General features: G+C 50.5%; 1 protein-coding gene across 1 annotated transcript; it reads right to left on the minus strand.

The window, feature by feature from the left end:
- Positions 1–5,888: 5,888 nt before the first annotated feature.
- PM20D1 (peptidase M20 domain containing 1) lies at positions 5,889–16,771 on the minus strand. Its single transcript, XM_065698474.1, has 13 exons — positions 16,558–16,771; positions 15,495–15,581; positions 15,007–15,239; positions 13,703–13,789; positions 12,807–12,940; positions 12,256–12,375; positions 11,631–11,706; positions 11,360–11,421; positions 11,049–11,127; positions 9,886–9,957; positions 9,011–9,179; positions 8,247–8,346; positions 5,889–7,450 (listed from the first exon to the last, which is right to left on the minus strand). Exons 1-13 carry the CDS (start codon positions 16,769–16,771, stop codon positions 7,321–7,323), a joined length of 1,563 nt encoding a protein of 520 aa, XP_065554546.1. The 3' UTR covers positions 5,889–7,320.
- Between the last annotated feature and the right edge of the window lie 541 nt (positions 16,772–17,312).

Genomic DNA, 17,312 nt, shown 5'->3' on the forward strand with positions numbered 1-17,312 from the left:
GCTGCAGGGTGGGAGCTGGCATCGGAACAGCCTCCGGCTTCAGGGCGCTCTCCAAGAGCTCCTCTTTCACCTGAAACGCATGGGAGGAGCACAGATATCTGTGGGCTCTCGGCGGTCTCAGCTCATTCATCCCAGCACATCCTGCTCCAGCGCACACCGCGGGTACAACCACCGGCCCCGCGTCCCCTGATCCCCAAACCTGCAGCCCTTCGCGTGCTCCTGGGGCTGTGTAAGGGGCGCGGGGGAAGAGCCGCCCTCGGCTCCCCGCGCCCCCCGAAGCGAACACCCGGGAGGTACCCACACACCGCACCCTGACCGGAGGCCAAACCCCGCCGGACCCCCGGGCACCGGCGCTGCCCCAAGGGGCCCAGCCCCGAGGCTGCTCCGGGGGCCGCGGAACCGCGCTCCCCAAGCGCCGCCGCTGCAGCGGCCCCGGGGATGCGCTGCCCCGAGCGGAGCGGAGCGGAGCGGAGGGCGCTCCCGCGGCCCCGGCCCCGTCCCTGCGCCAGGCGCTGCCGCAGCCCCCGCTGCGGTCCCGGTGCCCCCGGTGCCGCCGTGCCCGGTGCTCACCTCCGCGGGGCCGCCGCTGCCCGCCGCGCTCCGCCGCGCAGTGCCCCGGCCCGGGCCGGGCTGCCCCGCGCCGCCCTGACATCACCGCCCGCCAATCGTGGCCCTGCCCAGCGCGCCGAGCGGCGCAGCCATTGGCCGGCTGAGCGTGGCGTCACGCCTGGCCCCGCCCCAGCGCGTAGCGGTGAGGCCCCGCCCCTTCGCAGCGCGGGAGGCGTGGCCCGCGGGTCACGTGGCGCCGGGCGCACATGGAGGGGCCGCGGAGCGGTGCCGGGGTGATGCTGGGAGCGGGGATCCCGGCCCAGGGGCGCTGGGCAGAGCCCGGCTGTGCTCCCGGCGCTGGCGGTGCCTGGGTCCCCCAGCCAGGGCTCAATACCTCCGCAGGCGAGGCTATTCCAGCCTCAGCCGGGCCGGCTTGGAACGGCCACGCAACAGCCACTCAGCTCTGGGACCTCATCCGGCAGCCTGGGACCATGGAAGCTGTCTCAAGAGACGGATTCCAACCCATGGGCTCCAACCTATGGAACTGTCTCAGAGAAGCCGGCTCAGAGTCAGTTCAGCTAAGAAAACTGGGAATGCTGTCACATCTCCTTACACCAAACCCACCCACAACAAACACGTACGTAAACAGCAGCATCTTCTGCTACAGAGATCAGTGACTCATAGAGCTCTCAATTCCTGAATTAAACCAGCTCTTCTGATTCATGCTTTCCTCTTATTTCCCCCCTTGGTTTTTTGCCCTGTTGCCCAAGTGGAACTTTTGACCAGTTGTTGTTTTTCCTTCCTGCCTTTCCTTTCCTCCCCGGAAATGCTCACGAGCAAGCGAATACCCAGAGCCATGATGCGTCCCCAGCCTTGGAGGCAGGTCATGAGTCAGGAACGGGTCCTGTGACCCAGCACATACATGAGGGGAAGAGGGGGAGCAGCCCAGGGGCTGGAATCCTGCCCCCCCTGACACTGAGTCAAGTGTGACCTGAGCTGGGGACTTCATTTCTTAAACCAAGGAAACAAAGGTAGTCAATGGCAGCAGGAGATCCAGTGGGATCGAGACCCCTCTGAAGCTCTGGGCTCTGCTGCTTCATTTCTTTCTGCTTGGATTTGAACAACCTGATCTAGAAACCTTCCTAAACTCAGTATTTCGTAAAGCCGTGAAATGGTTTGGATTGAAGGGACCTTAAAGCTCCTTCAGCTCCAACCCCTGCCATGGGCAGGGACCCCTTCCACTGGAGCAGCTTGCTCCAAGCCCCTGTGTCCAAGCTGGCCTTGAGCACTGCCAGGGATGGGGCAGCTACAGCTTCTCTGGGCACCCTGTGCCAGCGCCTCAGCACCCTCACAGGGAAGAGCTTCTGCCTAAGAGCTCAGCTCAGTCTCCCCTCGGGCAGGTTCAAGCCATTCCCCTTGGCCTGTCCCTACAGGCCCTTGTCCAAAGCCTCTCTCCAGGTTTCTTGTAGCCCCTTTAGGCACTGGAGCTGCCCTAAGGTCTCCATGGAGCCTTCACCATAAACTCTGTAGCACTCACCACAGACCTGGTCTGTCACACTCCCCTTCTGCCTCCATCTTTCCTTCCTGCCTTGGAAAAGCTGTATCTTCCTTGGAAAAGCTTTCCCCCACCTCCCTAAAAACATGGTGCACCAGAATGTGACCTTGTTGATGACAGAGGGCCCAGCTGCACGCTCAGGAAGTGGCTGCGCAGAGACAAAAGCTGCCTGAGACAAGGAAACAGAAATAGATAAAATCCCCCCCCCACCCCGAGATCAGAAAGGCAGAGGATGAAAGGGCAGGAAATGGGTTTCCAGTTGCAGGGCAGCAGGTACCAAGGGCAACAAAAGGCTTGGAAAGGAAAGAGTTTACCACTGCACTCCATGCCCATGTGTTCCTCACCTGACTCTGGCACTCCCAAGCTTGTCCAAGCACTCACCACCGACCAAGGGGACCACAATGGCAAGAGGAGGATTTTCCCCTTTTCACACAAGAGTCCAACAAAATCCATTGGTTTGGCCACAGCCACTGAAACAACGCACCTCTGACAGTGGTCACAGCAGTCCCTTTGCTCTGCTGAGCCCCACTGCTGTGTGTCACTGATCTGATGCTGGTCAGGATGGAGCCCAAGCTCTCTCCAACCAAGCATACTAAAGAAACCTGGTTCTTAGTTACTCGTATCCAGGAATCTCAACAGGCAAACTCAAAGACTGAATAGGTTGTGGATAATGACTTATCCCCACAGAGGTCAGTCTAGGGCAAACGCAGCTCATGAGGGCAGGAACAACGTCAGAAGCTGACCCTAATCTGGTCCTGCCATGGGGAGCACGGAAGTTGTGTTTCACCAGCCTGGAAGCAAACAATCCCATCACCATCCTTTTTCCAAGGTCCGGATGACCACCGATCCCAATCTGTGTGTGCCCCACGTGCTGTGCCTGCTGTGCCAAACACAGGTCAAGCTCAGGCAGGTCCATCCCGAGGGCTTTCTGCCACGTGAGAGCATGTGGCAGAGAGGAGGTGGAAGGTCTTTTCTTCCTGCATTCCACAAGGCAGCTGCTGCTGCCCCACTGATAACACGGACCCCAAAATCCCAAAGAGGATTAACCTTTTCTGATCATCATAGAATCATGGAATGATCTGGCCTGGAAAGGACCTAAAGCTCTTCCAGTTCCAACCCCTTGCCATGAACAGGGACATCCTCCACTACAGCAGGTTGCCTCAAGCCCTGTCCAAGCTGGCCTTGATGTCTATATAAAACTAGGAGAAGTTCATACCCCTTACTCTGGCCACTGGACCAGTTCCTGGTGGTAATTCACTGCTGCCTTTCTCTAATCACCTTCACCACACAAAACATGAGAACACCCTGTTGTAGCTGTGGTAACTGGGCAGAGAGTGCGTGCAGAGCCTCAGCACTGACCCAGCACAGTCCCTGAGCAATGTTCCTGCCATGAACAAGGAACTGGTTACCTGGTGAAATAGTGGAGTAGTGGAGCTACATCCAGGCCCTGCCGTTTGGTTGCCTTCCTAGTGCAAGAGCAGGCAGAGTGTCCAAGTGATGTGAGGGTTTACAGAGCTACAATAAAACCTACAATGGTGTTGGATTAGAAAGAGAAATTCAAAGCTGAGTGAGAAACACCCTGGGATCTGCTGCATGACTTGCATGTTGTGTCTCATACCCCACTGCCCAGGCTGTGACCCATTCCTAGGTACATCCATCAGTGACAGAGCATTTACCCTTTGTCCCTACCCCCTGCATAACCACCCTTCCATGCGGTCATTTTCCTTCCTGCTGAGAGCTGACTGCAGCTTCCTCTGGGGCCCAGCTCCACAGCTCTGGAACCAGCACAGGGATCCCTCCTGAGCAGAGCAGGTCACTCCCTTCCCCACCATGCTGAGCTCTTGATCTCGGCCGCCCTGGGAGGCTGTGGAACAGGAAAGCAGAGGCAAGTCCCTGCACGGCAAAGCTGACACACACACACAGAGACCTCTGCATGCCCCAGTCTTGCTATGGGCACTGGGAGATGCTGGCAGGCAACTGCCAGTGCAGCACTGGAGACCTCACAGGTCAGAGCAGGGGGGTTCCGTTAAAGAGTTATTGCAAGAGCCTGAATTTGGGGACTAAAAGGACAAGTTCCAGAGCTGCTGGAGCACTGTCAGGAGCTGCAGAGGACTCAAGGCAGTGGCAAGAACCCCTGAGGGTTCAACCTGGCAGCAGCAGGCAGCAGTGAAGAGCACTGAAGGTCAGGCCAAGCAACAGGTGAGGCCTGCTGCTCTGTGATGGCAAAGGATGCTATGAGTGAGCCACCTCAAGGTTCCTCAGTGGGTGTCTTGCTCTCCAGCGCTCACAGCTCTAGGGCTCAGTGGTGGGCTGAGCACAGGGCAGAAGCTTTCCCAGCACTTGCTTAAGAAAACGGATTTCACCAGCTCCCTGAAACACCAGGAATATGGCAATGGAACCAAGAATGCAAATGTCAAATGCAAGGCTGGAGGAAACAACCCTGTAAACACCTTGTTCCTGTATTCTTCTCCAGCCCTGTGCCTGAGCTCTCCACGGTCACTTGGAGCTGAAAATAACTCAAGTCCTTTGAAACAGAAGCCAGCAACAGAGCTTTCTTTAGAAAATGCAGGTGTGGAACGCGACCTTTTCCCCAGGGTGTAGCAGCCCTCATGACCCTAAATCAGCTGCTCTGCTCCCCAGCAGCTTGCTCTGGATGGACAACTACAGATGGGATACTTTGAGTAACTGTTGTCAGGAGAATGGCAGCTTTGGAGACTTGGCTCCAGGCAGGGAAGGAAAGGAAGTTGCTGTGGATGTAACACAGGAACGTGTTACACGAATACGAACAGCATTCAACTCCCCATTAGGGTTTTGATAGCTTTCAGGTAGTAAAGCTCTGTTGAACGTCTGCTCGGTGCAGAGGCACAGCACGATGGCAGCGCAGGCTGATGAGCAGCACTCAGAGAGGCTCTGCAGCAAAGCTGCATTAGCAAAACCTCATGGCACACATTTGCACAGGACCTGCCAAACCAAGCCTGCTTTCCCAGGGCTGTTTGCCCTTCACTCTCCCTTCAGCAGCAAAATGGATCTTCAGATGAACATCCTTTAAAGAAACAGTCCTCACAGAGCACAGATAGCAGTGATTTGGGGTCGGGGACAGATTACAAATAGAAAGGATGTTTTATGTCTTTAGGACCCTGGGCACCCTGTGCCAGCACCTCACAGGGAAGAGCTGCCTAAGAGCTCATCTCAATCTCCCCTCTGGCAGGTTAAAGCCTGCAAACATTTGCTGAGGACACACTGCCCTGTCACCAAGGTCGTGAATGAAGATGTTGAACAGTGTTAACTCCATGTTAGAGGCAAAGTGATGGCTTTAGACTCAGTCATCTTTATACACGCTTTCCAGCGGAAAAAAAACGCAAACCAAACAACAAAACCTTCCTCCCCCCCTCACTGCTGGGGATGTATTTGATTCTGTGCTGTACCCTGACATATGGCTTTTGCTGTGTCTGCAGCAGGAGTTTGCAAGAGGACTGACACCTTCACAAAAGAGCCACAGACACGTGGCTAAACAAATCCATGACATCAGGGCAAACAGTCAAAGGGAAATAAACCCTGAAAGGTGCAAGCTATTTACTACCCAGTAATGCATAAACAGAGTGAGCTCATTTGGTAGAGAAAGGGGAGCACCAGGGAGGGTGCAAAGATTAAAGCAGGCTGGAAAATATGTGGATTTGTTTTGATGGAAACTTTAGGACTTGCTCTCGTGTCAAATCAGGTGTGGAAATGACTGTATTGCAATTACATAGTTCCATTAAAAGATTGAATAATCATCAGGAAAGAGTTGGTGTTCCTTGTTTTATTAGATTAAGATGCCAATCTGGTTTCAGTGATTTAGCAGATGGATACAGCTCAAGTTCATTGGCTGATAAGATCAGACTGCAAATAAATAAGAGAATGGGGAACGGAAAGAACAGGAATCACAGTTCCATCACTGCTTTTCAGGATACATTTCAGGGTGTTTCCTGTACATTCCAGTACCTTTTACACTATGAGTTTAGAGCAGAACCGCCACCCATTCCAGTGTATAATTCAAGTTCTGAAAGAGAGACACATCTCTGCAGCAGCGCAAGAGGAGGAGCTGCACTAGTACCTGCAGGTCAGCTTTCACCCACTCTCGTCTTTGGTTCACATCTAGTTGTTAATTCTCTGTTTAATGAATAACGGTAACCCCAACTAAAGAGACTCTGAAGGCCAAAATAATGCTTAAGCTTTTAGTGCTAACAAAGGCGTGCTAGTGCAAGATGAAACAGGCAACATCAACTGTCTACACCAGGAGCCCCAAAGAGCTGAGTCAACACAAATGCTGCACCAAGTGAAACTGCTGGCAAAGACAGTGCAGGAACAGAGGCTCCTGCTGCACTGGAAGAAACTGAAGGGCTTCACCAGCCTTCCCAAGCAAGTTCTCACAGGAGAAAGAGAAACACACACTGCAGAAGGTGATTCAGGAGCAGACAACAGTGATGTAGTTTGCTATTCCTCACTCCGCCACCCACCACACAACACACCCATGGCCATGCCAAGGAGTGAGAGACAGACACAAAGTCACTGAAGAGACAGGGAGAAAAGCTTTCAGCACCTCTGAGACCAGGGCGACAACAGTTAAAGCAACTCACTGGGACCTCTGGGGCTCAGTTTCGTTTTAAATTAGAGACAGAAATCAGTGCACGCATGGGAGAACGCAGTGGGAGCAAGTTACCACTGGCTGAAAGCATCACCTGGGGAAGAAGCCCCCACCAAGCAGCAGGGCAGCAAACCCTTGGAGTAACTCTGCCAGTCACATGAAACCCACACCGTGGCACAGCCCGTCCACGTGAGCTTCCGACACACACATCATCTGTGAGGAATCCATTAACTGCATCAAATGAGTTAACAAAAGCACCCGCGGAAGATTCACCTCTTTTACTGACAGGTGAGTGACTGCTGGTAATAGCTCAGATTTAAGTGACTGCCAATTTCAGAGGCTTAAAGAAAGTGCTGAAAAAATTAATACCATTATTAATGGCTGGATGTCAGAAGAGGAACAGGAATCAGGGTTAGTTGTTGTGTTGTGTCCAGCAAACCACAACCTAAAGCAGCAACCAGCAGTTTTTCCATCTGTATGGAAATCACAATATACAATCCCCAAATTCCAGATGCAGCTGGCTATGAAACACAAGCACAGACCCTTCCATCCCCTCATCCACCTCAGTAGTTGCTCTTCTCAGGGGTGCTCCTCACAGCTCGTGGGAGCTGGCGTGAGGCTCCGGCAGCTTCTCAGTGTCACAGTTCTGAATGAGCTGGAAGAGGAACTCAACCTGCTTCTCGTAACCTTCAACTGAGATCCTCTCATTCAACCCATGGATCCTGGAAGTAAAAAGAAGAATGTTTTTCAGTCCAGGGTGTGTTTGTGACCCACCTGCATGCACCCAGCACCCTACTTGCTTGTTCACTCATAACGCAATGCACAACATCAAAATACAGCAAAATACACCAAATACTGCAATATCTGTTCCTCAGGGCAACCAAATTGACTGATTCTAAGGCTCAGAGCACAACCAAGCTCATGGTGTATGCAGACAAGAACAAACAGTATCCCATCTCCCTGCCTGTTCATGTCACTGTCCTGGCTACGAGAGCTCTCCTCCTGTATCATCTGCACCTCACTGAACCAACAAATCCAGTACATGCTAAATAAGCAAACAGCCCCTTGCATGATGATGTTCTTTGTTATCACTTTGCTCCAGGAAACCTAACTTCCAGCTTTAAGGAGCAAGTAAGTTCAGAGTGGCATGTGTCCAAACTGACGGATACAAATCTTAAACAAGGCCAACTACCAGAACACCACCTTCCACACTGCTGCACTGCATAAAGGATCCAGTGAGCTTCCCAGCATTGCTGCAGTGCCCACTGGGACACCTACACAAGGTCTTGTCTGCATGTGAAGTGAAGAAGTGCTAAAGCTCTCCCAGAATTAACTACCATCCATCCCTCTTTGTGCAGCACCCAGGTCTGCAGGAAATGGATGGCCTAATGGAATGTGAGGCAGCGCTGCCACCACGCCAAGGTACACAAGGTTGGGTTTCCTTCTCCCAAACACTGATCATCTTTTCTTTCCCTGGTCCCCACCCCAAACTGCTGCCCACGTGCACACAGACAGTACCTGGGGAGATCATCAGAGCTCAGGAGCAGTGGGTTGAAGCGGTAAATGGCATTTGTGACATTAGTGAAGTGCCTGCTGTCCGTATTCCCAATGCACGTGCCTGGAACACAAACCTCAGCTTTACTTTGCATGAGAGCAGCAATTTCATGAGCCCCACTTTTCCCAGGAGAAAGGAAAGGCATCTGATAACAGTTCTTTATAACCCCCCAAAAAGCACTGGGAACAGCTTATTGGTACATCCTGGAAGCGCATTCACTAAGAGCTGAACATATGATTCAGTCATCGTAAGAACACCCAAGACATTAAAGCTTAAGCATCAAACTGCAGTCAAACAGCACAGAACTAGGAAGGAGCTGTGAGGAAGGGAAGGGGCTGGGATCACAATACAGAAAAGCAGGAATGGCTTTGCCAGCTATGAAAACAATAAAAGAAGACCTGAAGCAAGAAGGCCTCCTACTCTCCCTCACAATTCCTTTCTTCCCTGAAGAGATTCCTTTGTATGTGCAGAGTTAAATGGAAGGCTCATTGTTCCTGTCAGTTTCCTGTTTGCTTTTTGTACTTCCACTACTAAAAAACAACATGAAAACTCTGAAAACATAAAGAGGGAAGGGAATCAAGAGGAAAAAACAGCTGTTTCCAGTAGTTAACAGCTGGGGTGGAGGAGTACACACAACATGGAAACAAGTCAACAGTGGGGGATGAGGGACAGCAAAGCAGGGCGGAAGCTGGAGAGGAAACAATCATCATCCTGTGCTTGCTGTTACCTGGGACTACACTGTCAACATCTGGGAAAGTATCCAGAATGGTCCTTTGGAAAATATGGACTCCAAATGACTGGTCATCCCAAGGACTGGTGGGGAGTGGGTCAAACGCCTCCACAACATCAATCTTCACTCTGTCGTCAGCAATGATGTTTCTAACTGTCTCTAGCACCTGTGGGTAAAAAGACAGGCATTAAACAAGCCAAAGAAATGAGAGAGATGGCCACAAATGTTCCACTTTCCAGAGAACTTTTGTCCGTCAAATACAGCTGCAGACTTAGGACAAACTGGGGGCAGCCTCTCTTCCTCTCACTCAGTCAATGGCTGATACTTAAGGAACTGGTTTTGACCCCAGTGTAACCAGAGGCACATCATTGTCTCAAGGTATTCCTGGACTGCATCAGTCCTGACAACTTGGTAGCTGGGTTTTTGAAGTAACTAATCCAGGAAAAGCTTCCAGAGAGGTAAACTTCCAGCAAAAGCTCGGGAAGGGAAGATGTTATTTACTGCCAATGTTTCATACCTACCGAGGTGTACAAGATTCCCATATTCTCACAGGTCACAAACCTTAATGCTTCCATCTCATAACCACATACGATCCATGCGCTCTTTTGGCACAAAAAGGCTTCTGAAACCTGCTTGATATAACTGCAAGCCACACCTCCAAGCTTGGCCTGCCTCTTGCTCTGCTTCGCAGTCAGAAGCCACAGTAAACAATGCACTTTGTAATCCATCTCAAAGGAGGAGAAAAGGCATTTGATAGGCTGTGTTTCTGACAGTCTCCATAAAGGAGCAATTCCCATATCGTCCCCTTCTACTGCTTGTATGAATAGAGAGGGCGATGAAATGGCCACATGTCGCTGTAAGGCTGGAAGTACCTCGGTGGCCTTCTCTGCAGAGTGGATGCGGAAGTTCACAGTTGCTTTTGCAGAAGATGGGATGACATTTAGCTAGAAAGACAAAAAGGAAGAACCAACACTTCAAAGGAAGTTCAGACCAGATTAAAATGCCAAGTGCAAACTCAGAAGGCGCTCAGACAACTCCAGCCTAATGCTTCACTGTTTCCACTAACAGGAAATGTGGGATCTCTTTCTGTACTTGCTGTTAAAACACTGTAAATCTCATCTAGAATGTAGATAAAGCCACAAAGAAATATTCATCAATTCAACAAAAAATGAAGTTTGCTGATAGATACAAGGTTTCCTCTGGAGACAAACCCTGTCCCTTCAGAAACTTTATACCGAGAAATCCTGGAAGTCTTTTTAAGCATTATTTGTACCTCATCCTCATATTACTTTTCCCCAGTATGAGACATGTAATTCATTTAAACGGTGTTACTGAAGACTCTTTTTCTACAGAATCAATATCTATACTTTTGTTAAACAAAAAAGGTATGAACTGTAAGGAAGAAAACCCAAACCAACAAGGAAAACACAAAATCAGGGTGTCACTTCTGTCCTGGCCACTCAGTGTCACTGTTCAGCCACTGCATCTTGTTTTCTTGTCCAGTGGTGCTTTTCAGTAACAGATTTTTCAGGGACACATCAAACAGCCTGTTTATCTTCCAGGGCTACAGTATTTTTGGATAGCTACACGTCCTTATCAGGGCAAGATCTGGCTGTATCAGCCAGAACCTGTTATCACTCGGTCCAAGGTGCACACTCCATACTTGAACGAAGGTAAAAGGCAGACCTGTGCTCACAAACACAACCCCATCTGGGCTAGGAGAGTGTTTAGGACAGTGAGTTTCAAATACTGACATTGATACTTTGTATGATTACATAGAAAATACTCTTTTCCACCCTAAAATCTTGACACTGGTTCACAGAGATCTTTCTGTGACAGACAGCAGATACTTCTGAAAGGAGCTACTGTGGCAAAACCCAAGCCACACCTGGAGTAAAAATGAGACTGGTGGTGACACTGCAAAGGGTCCAAGATCAGGGCCCATACTGGTCCTATAACCAGGTATAAATAGGTGGAAACTATATGCCTCGATTCTCTCACTGTACTACACAGAGAAAGGTCAAAATGAAGCTACCTTGATTCCTGCGTTAAACATTGTCACTGCTGTAGTCGTTCGAATCAAGGCATTGGTGGAAGGTTTCCAGGCAAGCACTCTTACAAGAAAGAAGTTTAATATCAGTAAACCAGAAGCACCATAATTCCATAGGCAATAAGCTGAGTAATGGTCTATTCAGTTAACAAAGTGGTTATTAACAGGAAAGCACTGACATTGTCTAAGCTATGAAGTGGTAGAACTATTTCCTGGTAAGACTAGAAATGGCTCAGGGTAATCATCTTTGAAGGGTGAGAGGTCTGGGAATACTTATCAAGAATGTATTTTCTTACCTGCTGACAATAGGGGCAAACAGCCACAGATTGCTCATGATGAGATTGAGGGGAAACGTGAACTATGTGGAAGAAATAAAACCACAAATCAGACAGTTTCTAGTTTTCAAGACAACGCATAGTCACTCAGCTCTTGTTGAAACAATGGTCTGGGGGAAAGGCCAGCTTAAGCCTCCTTTTTGCCAGGAACTATGTAACTACACTTGAAATTCATAGTCTCTTCACCTTCTAATATGACAATCTGAGACTGAAATCATAGTTCTCTCCTCACCTCTGATGCGAGGTGCTCCATAGTCATGAGTTCTGGCCCGTAGCCAAACAGGTTCCGCAAGGGATTCTGCTCCAGTCTACAGCAAAGCACATCAACATGTGGCATTTAGAACCCCTCTGACTATTATCACTCCAGAAGGTCGATAGGAATCTGATTTCTGAAATGCATCCATGGATTTGAGATGCAATCACCCTGTCCTCTCCCGGTAAGTACATCTGCAAGCATGGCTCTCTGACTGATGTCTGAGCACTCCAGTCCCATACAAAGCCTTTCTTGGAAGAACAGTTGAAAAAATCCCAAAGCCTGACACTTATAAGGAATACATGTAAATCTATAAAAATATCACACCAAATTCCATCACATCTTGACATATTAAGTTTTCCTAAAAGACACAGTTATGAGCCAATCTGCTATCTACACAGACGTGTAAAGAGGATTTCCCCAGTCACATTCTGACTATTTTACTTGGCAACTGTCCCTTTGCTCAGGATTGCATTGCAAAGGGAGTTACAAGCTTCAATGTAGTTTGGGAATTTGCAAACTGTAACTATTTAACAAGCCACTCATCAGTGACTTAGGAGCCTGCTGAGCTCTCTTGCATGTCAGATGACAGGGAAGCTCTCACCTGGTCATTGCTCCTGCAAGAATGCCAATACTTGTCTCCTTTGGAGGAAAGGATGAATGTCCTGGCTCTTTTTCCACAGTGAAGTTCAGTGTTATTGAGCCCTTTTCTGTGATAGCAATTCTGTCCAATGATAAAGAAGTAAATGATTAATGCAACTAAAAACACATGCACAGACCACAGGCAAAAAGATCTACACTGTGTATTTTTAGGATCATAACACTAAAGAAGCAGCAACATCAAATCCTCAACACAAGCTTTAGATGTTTGGAGGGCTGATGTCTTGGCTGCTTCTCCAGGGAGTAGACACTACAGCAAAAGCATGCATGTCCTGGCTAAATGGAGCCTTCTGCTGCTGTCAGCACAGCTGTGATGGACAGCAAGCAAACACCAAAGGTCCTTTGCTTGCACTTTGTGCATTGCTGCAGCTTCAGCAGCATCAACACTGCCACATAACTTGACAACATATTTTATTGCCATTAGCAAGGTCATTTCTTACAGATTAATTCTTGAAAATGGATCATTTACACCACAGTCAACGTGTTCTCTCTTACACAGCTACTGGCTTCTTCACCCCCGTGATGATACCATCTAATATGGCACTGCCTTCATCCAGCAAGAAGCAGAGCTTCACTCCTCGTGCTTCCAACAGAGCTGCCATCTCCATCGCTCCCTTCCGACCAAACACCTGTGGGAATCAGCCAGAGGAACTCATCAGGTGAAGCCACCCCATTGGGAAGAACACTGGGAAACATCTTGCTGTTAACAGTGCCCAGTGCTACAACGCAAAGAATGCTGGAAATCCCCTAGTGAGCAGCTCCAGAGCAACCTGTCAGGAGATCCTTCCCAGCAGAATTCACTGGATACCATTAACGGCCCAGTAGTAGATGAATCTATATCCGCACTGGGGAACATACACATGTCACTGAACATTGCTGTGAGCCCTTGCTTCTTGGACACGGTGATACATCAGAGCCATGAGCTCCACAGGTCAGTCTTTTTAAAGAAGTATTAATAATTCTATTTCGAACATGAATAAAGAAACCCACCTCATCTGTCTCTCTGCACCAGTGGGCATTGCCACAACAAACAGGGAACATTTCTGGTTGCTCTTCCTGACCATTTGGAACGAGCATGTAAATCTTAAGCCAGCTTTTCCTGTACTACATGGACTCCAAAACGTGACTCCTGCTGCACCTTCCATGCAGAAAAGAATTTGCACTAGCACCCTCCTGTGTTCTTTTCCCTTTGCTCATCACACCAACCCCTTTGTCAATGTCACGTAGAGCCAAACAATCAATATTAACTATGCCCACGTACCTGACACAGGATCTACCCACATAACCAAGAAAACCAGGAAAGACTTTCTAGGTAAACAATGTTTTAAAATTAAGCCTTGTTGCATACATGGACAACGCAAACAACTTGTTATTTCAGTGAAAGAAAATACCTCTTCGTCATGGCCAATACCAACATAGAAAGATCTCTGGGGTCTGTAATTTCTTCGCAGCAAAAACTCCAGAGCTTGCAGAATCCCCTGCAGAAAAAAAAACCCAGAATGTATTGTACTATTCTTGTGTGTTAGGAAGGAGAATAAGCATGAAAGAATGCAATGTGATGTCAAAGAAACATGATGCATTCACAGCCCTTAAGGAGACTTTGTCCTGTTCACAGTTGAGCTTTTATTTCTACAGCTCCTACTGGGGATGTTCGCATTCTTTGGGAAACACACTGCAATAGTTTTGATCACTAATGTTTAAGACTTAGTGTGCTACACAGTGACAGTGCGCATACACAAAATACAGTGTCAGCTTGTTCTTGCTGCTGCTGAAGTCAGGGACAGGAAGCCCATCACAGTTGGGATTATCCAAGGAACTCACTGTTCTTTAAGCTGCCTGTCCAACATGCAGCTTGGCTCCGACTTGAGCTTCCAAATCCATTTATATGAATGGGAACTCAATTTTGTACAAGAAGTGCTAAGATGACAGAAACAGAAGGAGAAATGAAATCTCCCATTTGCTGTATTGGTATCATCTTGCCTGGTTTTTAAATTTAAGCTAATCTCTTCTCTTAGAGGAAATGACACTGTCTCTGCCTTGCCAGCTCCCACCTTGCCATGTTCACTGCAACTGTTCATTGTTATTGTCTACTTGTGGAGTTACTCATGCACTTCACAGTAGAAGGAAGCATCAAACCAAGGCTGTAAATTGCAAGGCTTTGATATTGATGATTAAACAACCTCAAGAAACTTTCGAGGAACATGGTCTATGCAGCCACAGGCTCTGCGACACTGCTTTGCTAAACGTCTATTTAAATTGAAATAGAGGCCTGTCATGGAAATGATCTTTGCAAGTCACAAAGGGCTATTTTCCTTATTAATTTTTCCATCAGGCTTTTCCCGAATGAGAAACCCTTCACAGATCAATCTTTTCCATACTTTATTCCTCCCAAATGTACTTTGTACAACAGCTCTTTGTTCTGCCACAGGCTAGATACACAATATTTGACTCTAATATTAAATCAACAGTGTTGATTTTTGCAAAGGGCCAAGTTTGGCTCTGAATGCCCATATGACACCTGGGAAAGTGCACAAGGTCTATCCCTGACTTCAAACACAGCATTCGATATACAATTTACATAGGGCAAAGAGGAGCAGGAGAGACAACACAGTGAGTTTCAAGAAAACAGATTCCTCCAATCTACCTTTTGTCAGGCTCTGTATCTCTCTGAAATGATATTACCAAGGCGACGTACTATGGCAGAGTTTTTATTATCCAGAGTTCCTCGTCCATAGATGAATCCTTCATGCTCTGTAGCTGAGAAAGGAGGGAATTCCCAACCCTCCGGGGGAGCAGGCACAACATCCATGTGTGCAAGCAGCATGTAGGGCATCATTTGAGGGTTAGAACCCTGGACAGTAAAGAGATGGCTGTAGTCACCAACAGTTTCATGTTGGATGAACTCTGAAGAAAACACAGCTGGGAAGACTGTGAAGAAAGGAATTAAAAAGGTCATTTAACCAAGTCAAGAACCAAACCCCACCACTACAAAAAGCCACTTGAACCTTCTCTGTTCTAGCTCTGGCCATGCTACATCACTGCATGGTGCAGAGGTTTTGCCAGTCCTTTCTGGAGGAAAACCAAACTTAAAATCTGTTCCATTCTATTCAAGAACCCCACATGCACTCTCCATTTACTAAAATAAAACGGAGCAGCAGAGGTGGTTAAGAATGAGTTTAGTACCTTTCCGAATGTAATTCCCAAACTCTGCCATGGCAGTTGTGTTCAAGTCCTCTGGAGATACGGAAACAGTTGGGATTTTAATAGCACCTTCAATGGAATACGAAATAGAAATCATTCGACACCAAAATCAAGACTTAAATTGCATTTCAAAAGGGAAAGGAATATTTCTGCTCCTGAATGTTTTCCAGGCTTTAGGGATTATCTCACAGGACAGGAAGAGCTGCCACTACCAAAAGAGACTGCGGTACTTGAGCTGAGCTGTGTGCGAGCAGCACACCAGGACTTCCTTCCAGTGCCAGCCAAGGTATTTCCCCTGATACTTCAACTCCATTCTTCATCCTAATGTGTTGAATGACGCTGTCACAAACGCCACTGTCCAGAAGCAGCTGCATTTTGCTGCGTGACCCAATTCCTCATAGTCACAGACTACTCTGGCAGCTGCCAGATGGCAGCTCAATGTTCTTTTCCAACGAGGCTGCAATAACAGATTGCTCCATAAAGACAGGTCTCGTGTTTGTCTTTCCAGCCTCCTGTGCCGTTCAAACAGGGTCAGACAAGGCCGCTCTCCAACATCAAATCACTGCCATGCAGAACATGGGTCCCAGCCACAGCCTCTGGCGGCTCAGGGTACACACACAGCGCCCTTGCTCACTGCCCCTGTGCCCCCTGCCCGCCCCTCGGTGCCAAGCTCCCGCCCTGTGGAGAGAACCGCACAGCCCTGGGACACCCCATGGACACCCCATGGGCACTCCTGGGACACCCCATGGGCACCCCTAGGACACCCCTGGGACACCCCATGGGCACCCCTAGGACACCCCTGGGACACCCCATGGGCACCCCATGGGTACCCCATGGACACCCCTGGGACACCCCATGGGCACCCCTAGGACACCCCACGGGCACCTCATGGGTACCCCATGGACACTCCTGGGACACCCCATGGGCACCCCTGGGACACCCCACGGGCACCTCACGGACACCCCATGGGCACCGGGGCCGGCAGCAACCCCCGGCCCGCGGAGGCGCAGCGCACGGGAGGGCGGGCCCAGCCGGGCCCCCTCACCTCGCAGCGCCTCCTTGAGCTCCAGCCTCTCGCCGGCACCGAAGGCGGCGGCGGCGGCTCCGCGGCGGGCCCAGAGCCGCGGCACGGCCGGGGCCCGCAGCACGAAGGCTCGGAGCAGCATGGCGGCCAGCAGGGCGGCCAGCCCCGCCAGCAGCGCCAGACCCGCGGCGCACAGCGCCCGCCGCCGCCGCCGCCGCCCGCTCCCGGCCGCCATCCCCGGCGGACTTCACCCTCCCGCCGGGCCCCGGCTGAGGTGGGGAGGGACGGGACTGGCCGGGACGAGCACCAATCGTCACGCACCACGCCCGGGAGCGTGGCCAATGGGCGCGTTGGGCCCGCCCCCTCCGCTCCGGTGTCGGAGCCGCTGCTGGGCGCCGCGGCAATGGCGGCGGTGCGGCCGGGCCGGGGTGCCCGGTTCTCGGCACGGCCTCGGCTCTGTCCCGGGGCAGAGGGACGGCCTGGGGCCGTGGGGACCCGCGTCCCGTCCGCTCCGCCGCGAGCAAGAACGGGAGCGTCCCCTCAGCGTGCCCGGGGCCCGCTGACCGCGCAGGGTGCTGCGCCCGCGGGGCGCCTGAGGGTGAAGGGGGGGCCCGTGAGGAGGGGCTGAGGGACGCGGGCAGGGCAGGAGCGCGGCGGTCGGCGGGGTGGGATGGGGATGGTGCTGCCCGCTCCGGTCCGTGCTCCGTGCTCCGTGCTCCGTGCTCCGTGCTCCGTGCCTGGCCTCGCGGCGTGGTGTGTGCCGAGCTGCCGCGCCC

The sequence above is a fragment of the Lathamus discolor genome, chromosome 19, assembly GCF_037157495.1.
Source record: "Lathamus discolor isolate bLatDis1 chromosome 19, bLatDis1.hap1, whole genome shotgun sequence".
In the NCBI taxonomy this organism is placed as follows: domain Eukaryota; kingdom Metazoa; phylum Chordata; class Aves; order Psittaciformes; family Psittacidae; genus Lathamus; species Lathamus discolor.

Excerpts from the sequence above, each read along its gene's own strand:
- PM20D1 (XM_065698474.1), bottom strand. The coding sequence starts at position 16,771 with ATGGCGGCCGGGAGCGGGCGGCGGCGGCGGCGGCGGGCGCTGTGCGCC. Across the intron at positions 11,422-11,630 it reads TGGAGCACCTCGCATCAGAG|TTCACGTTTCCCCTCAATCT; the intron begins GTGAGGAGAGAA and ends TCTTCCACATAG. Across the intron at positions 9,180-9,885 it reads CTGCAGAGAAGGCCACCGAG|GTGCTAGAGACAGTTAGAAA; the intron begins GTACTTCCAGCC and ends TTTTACCCACAG.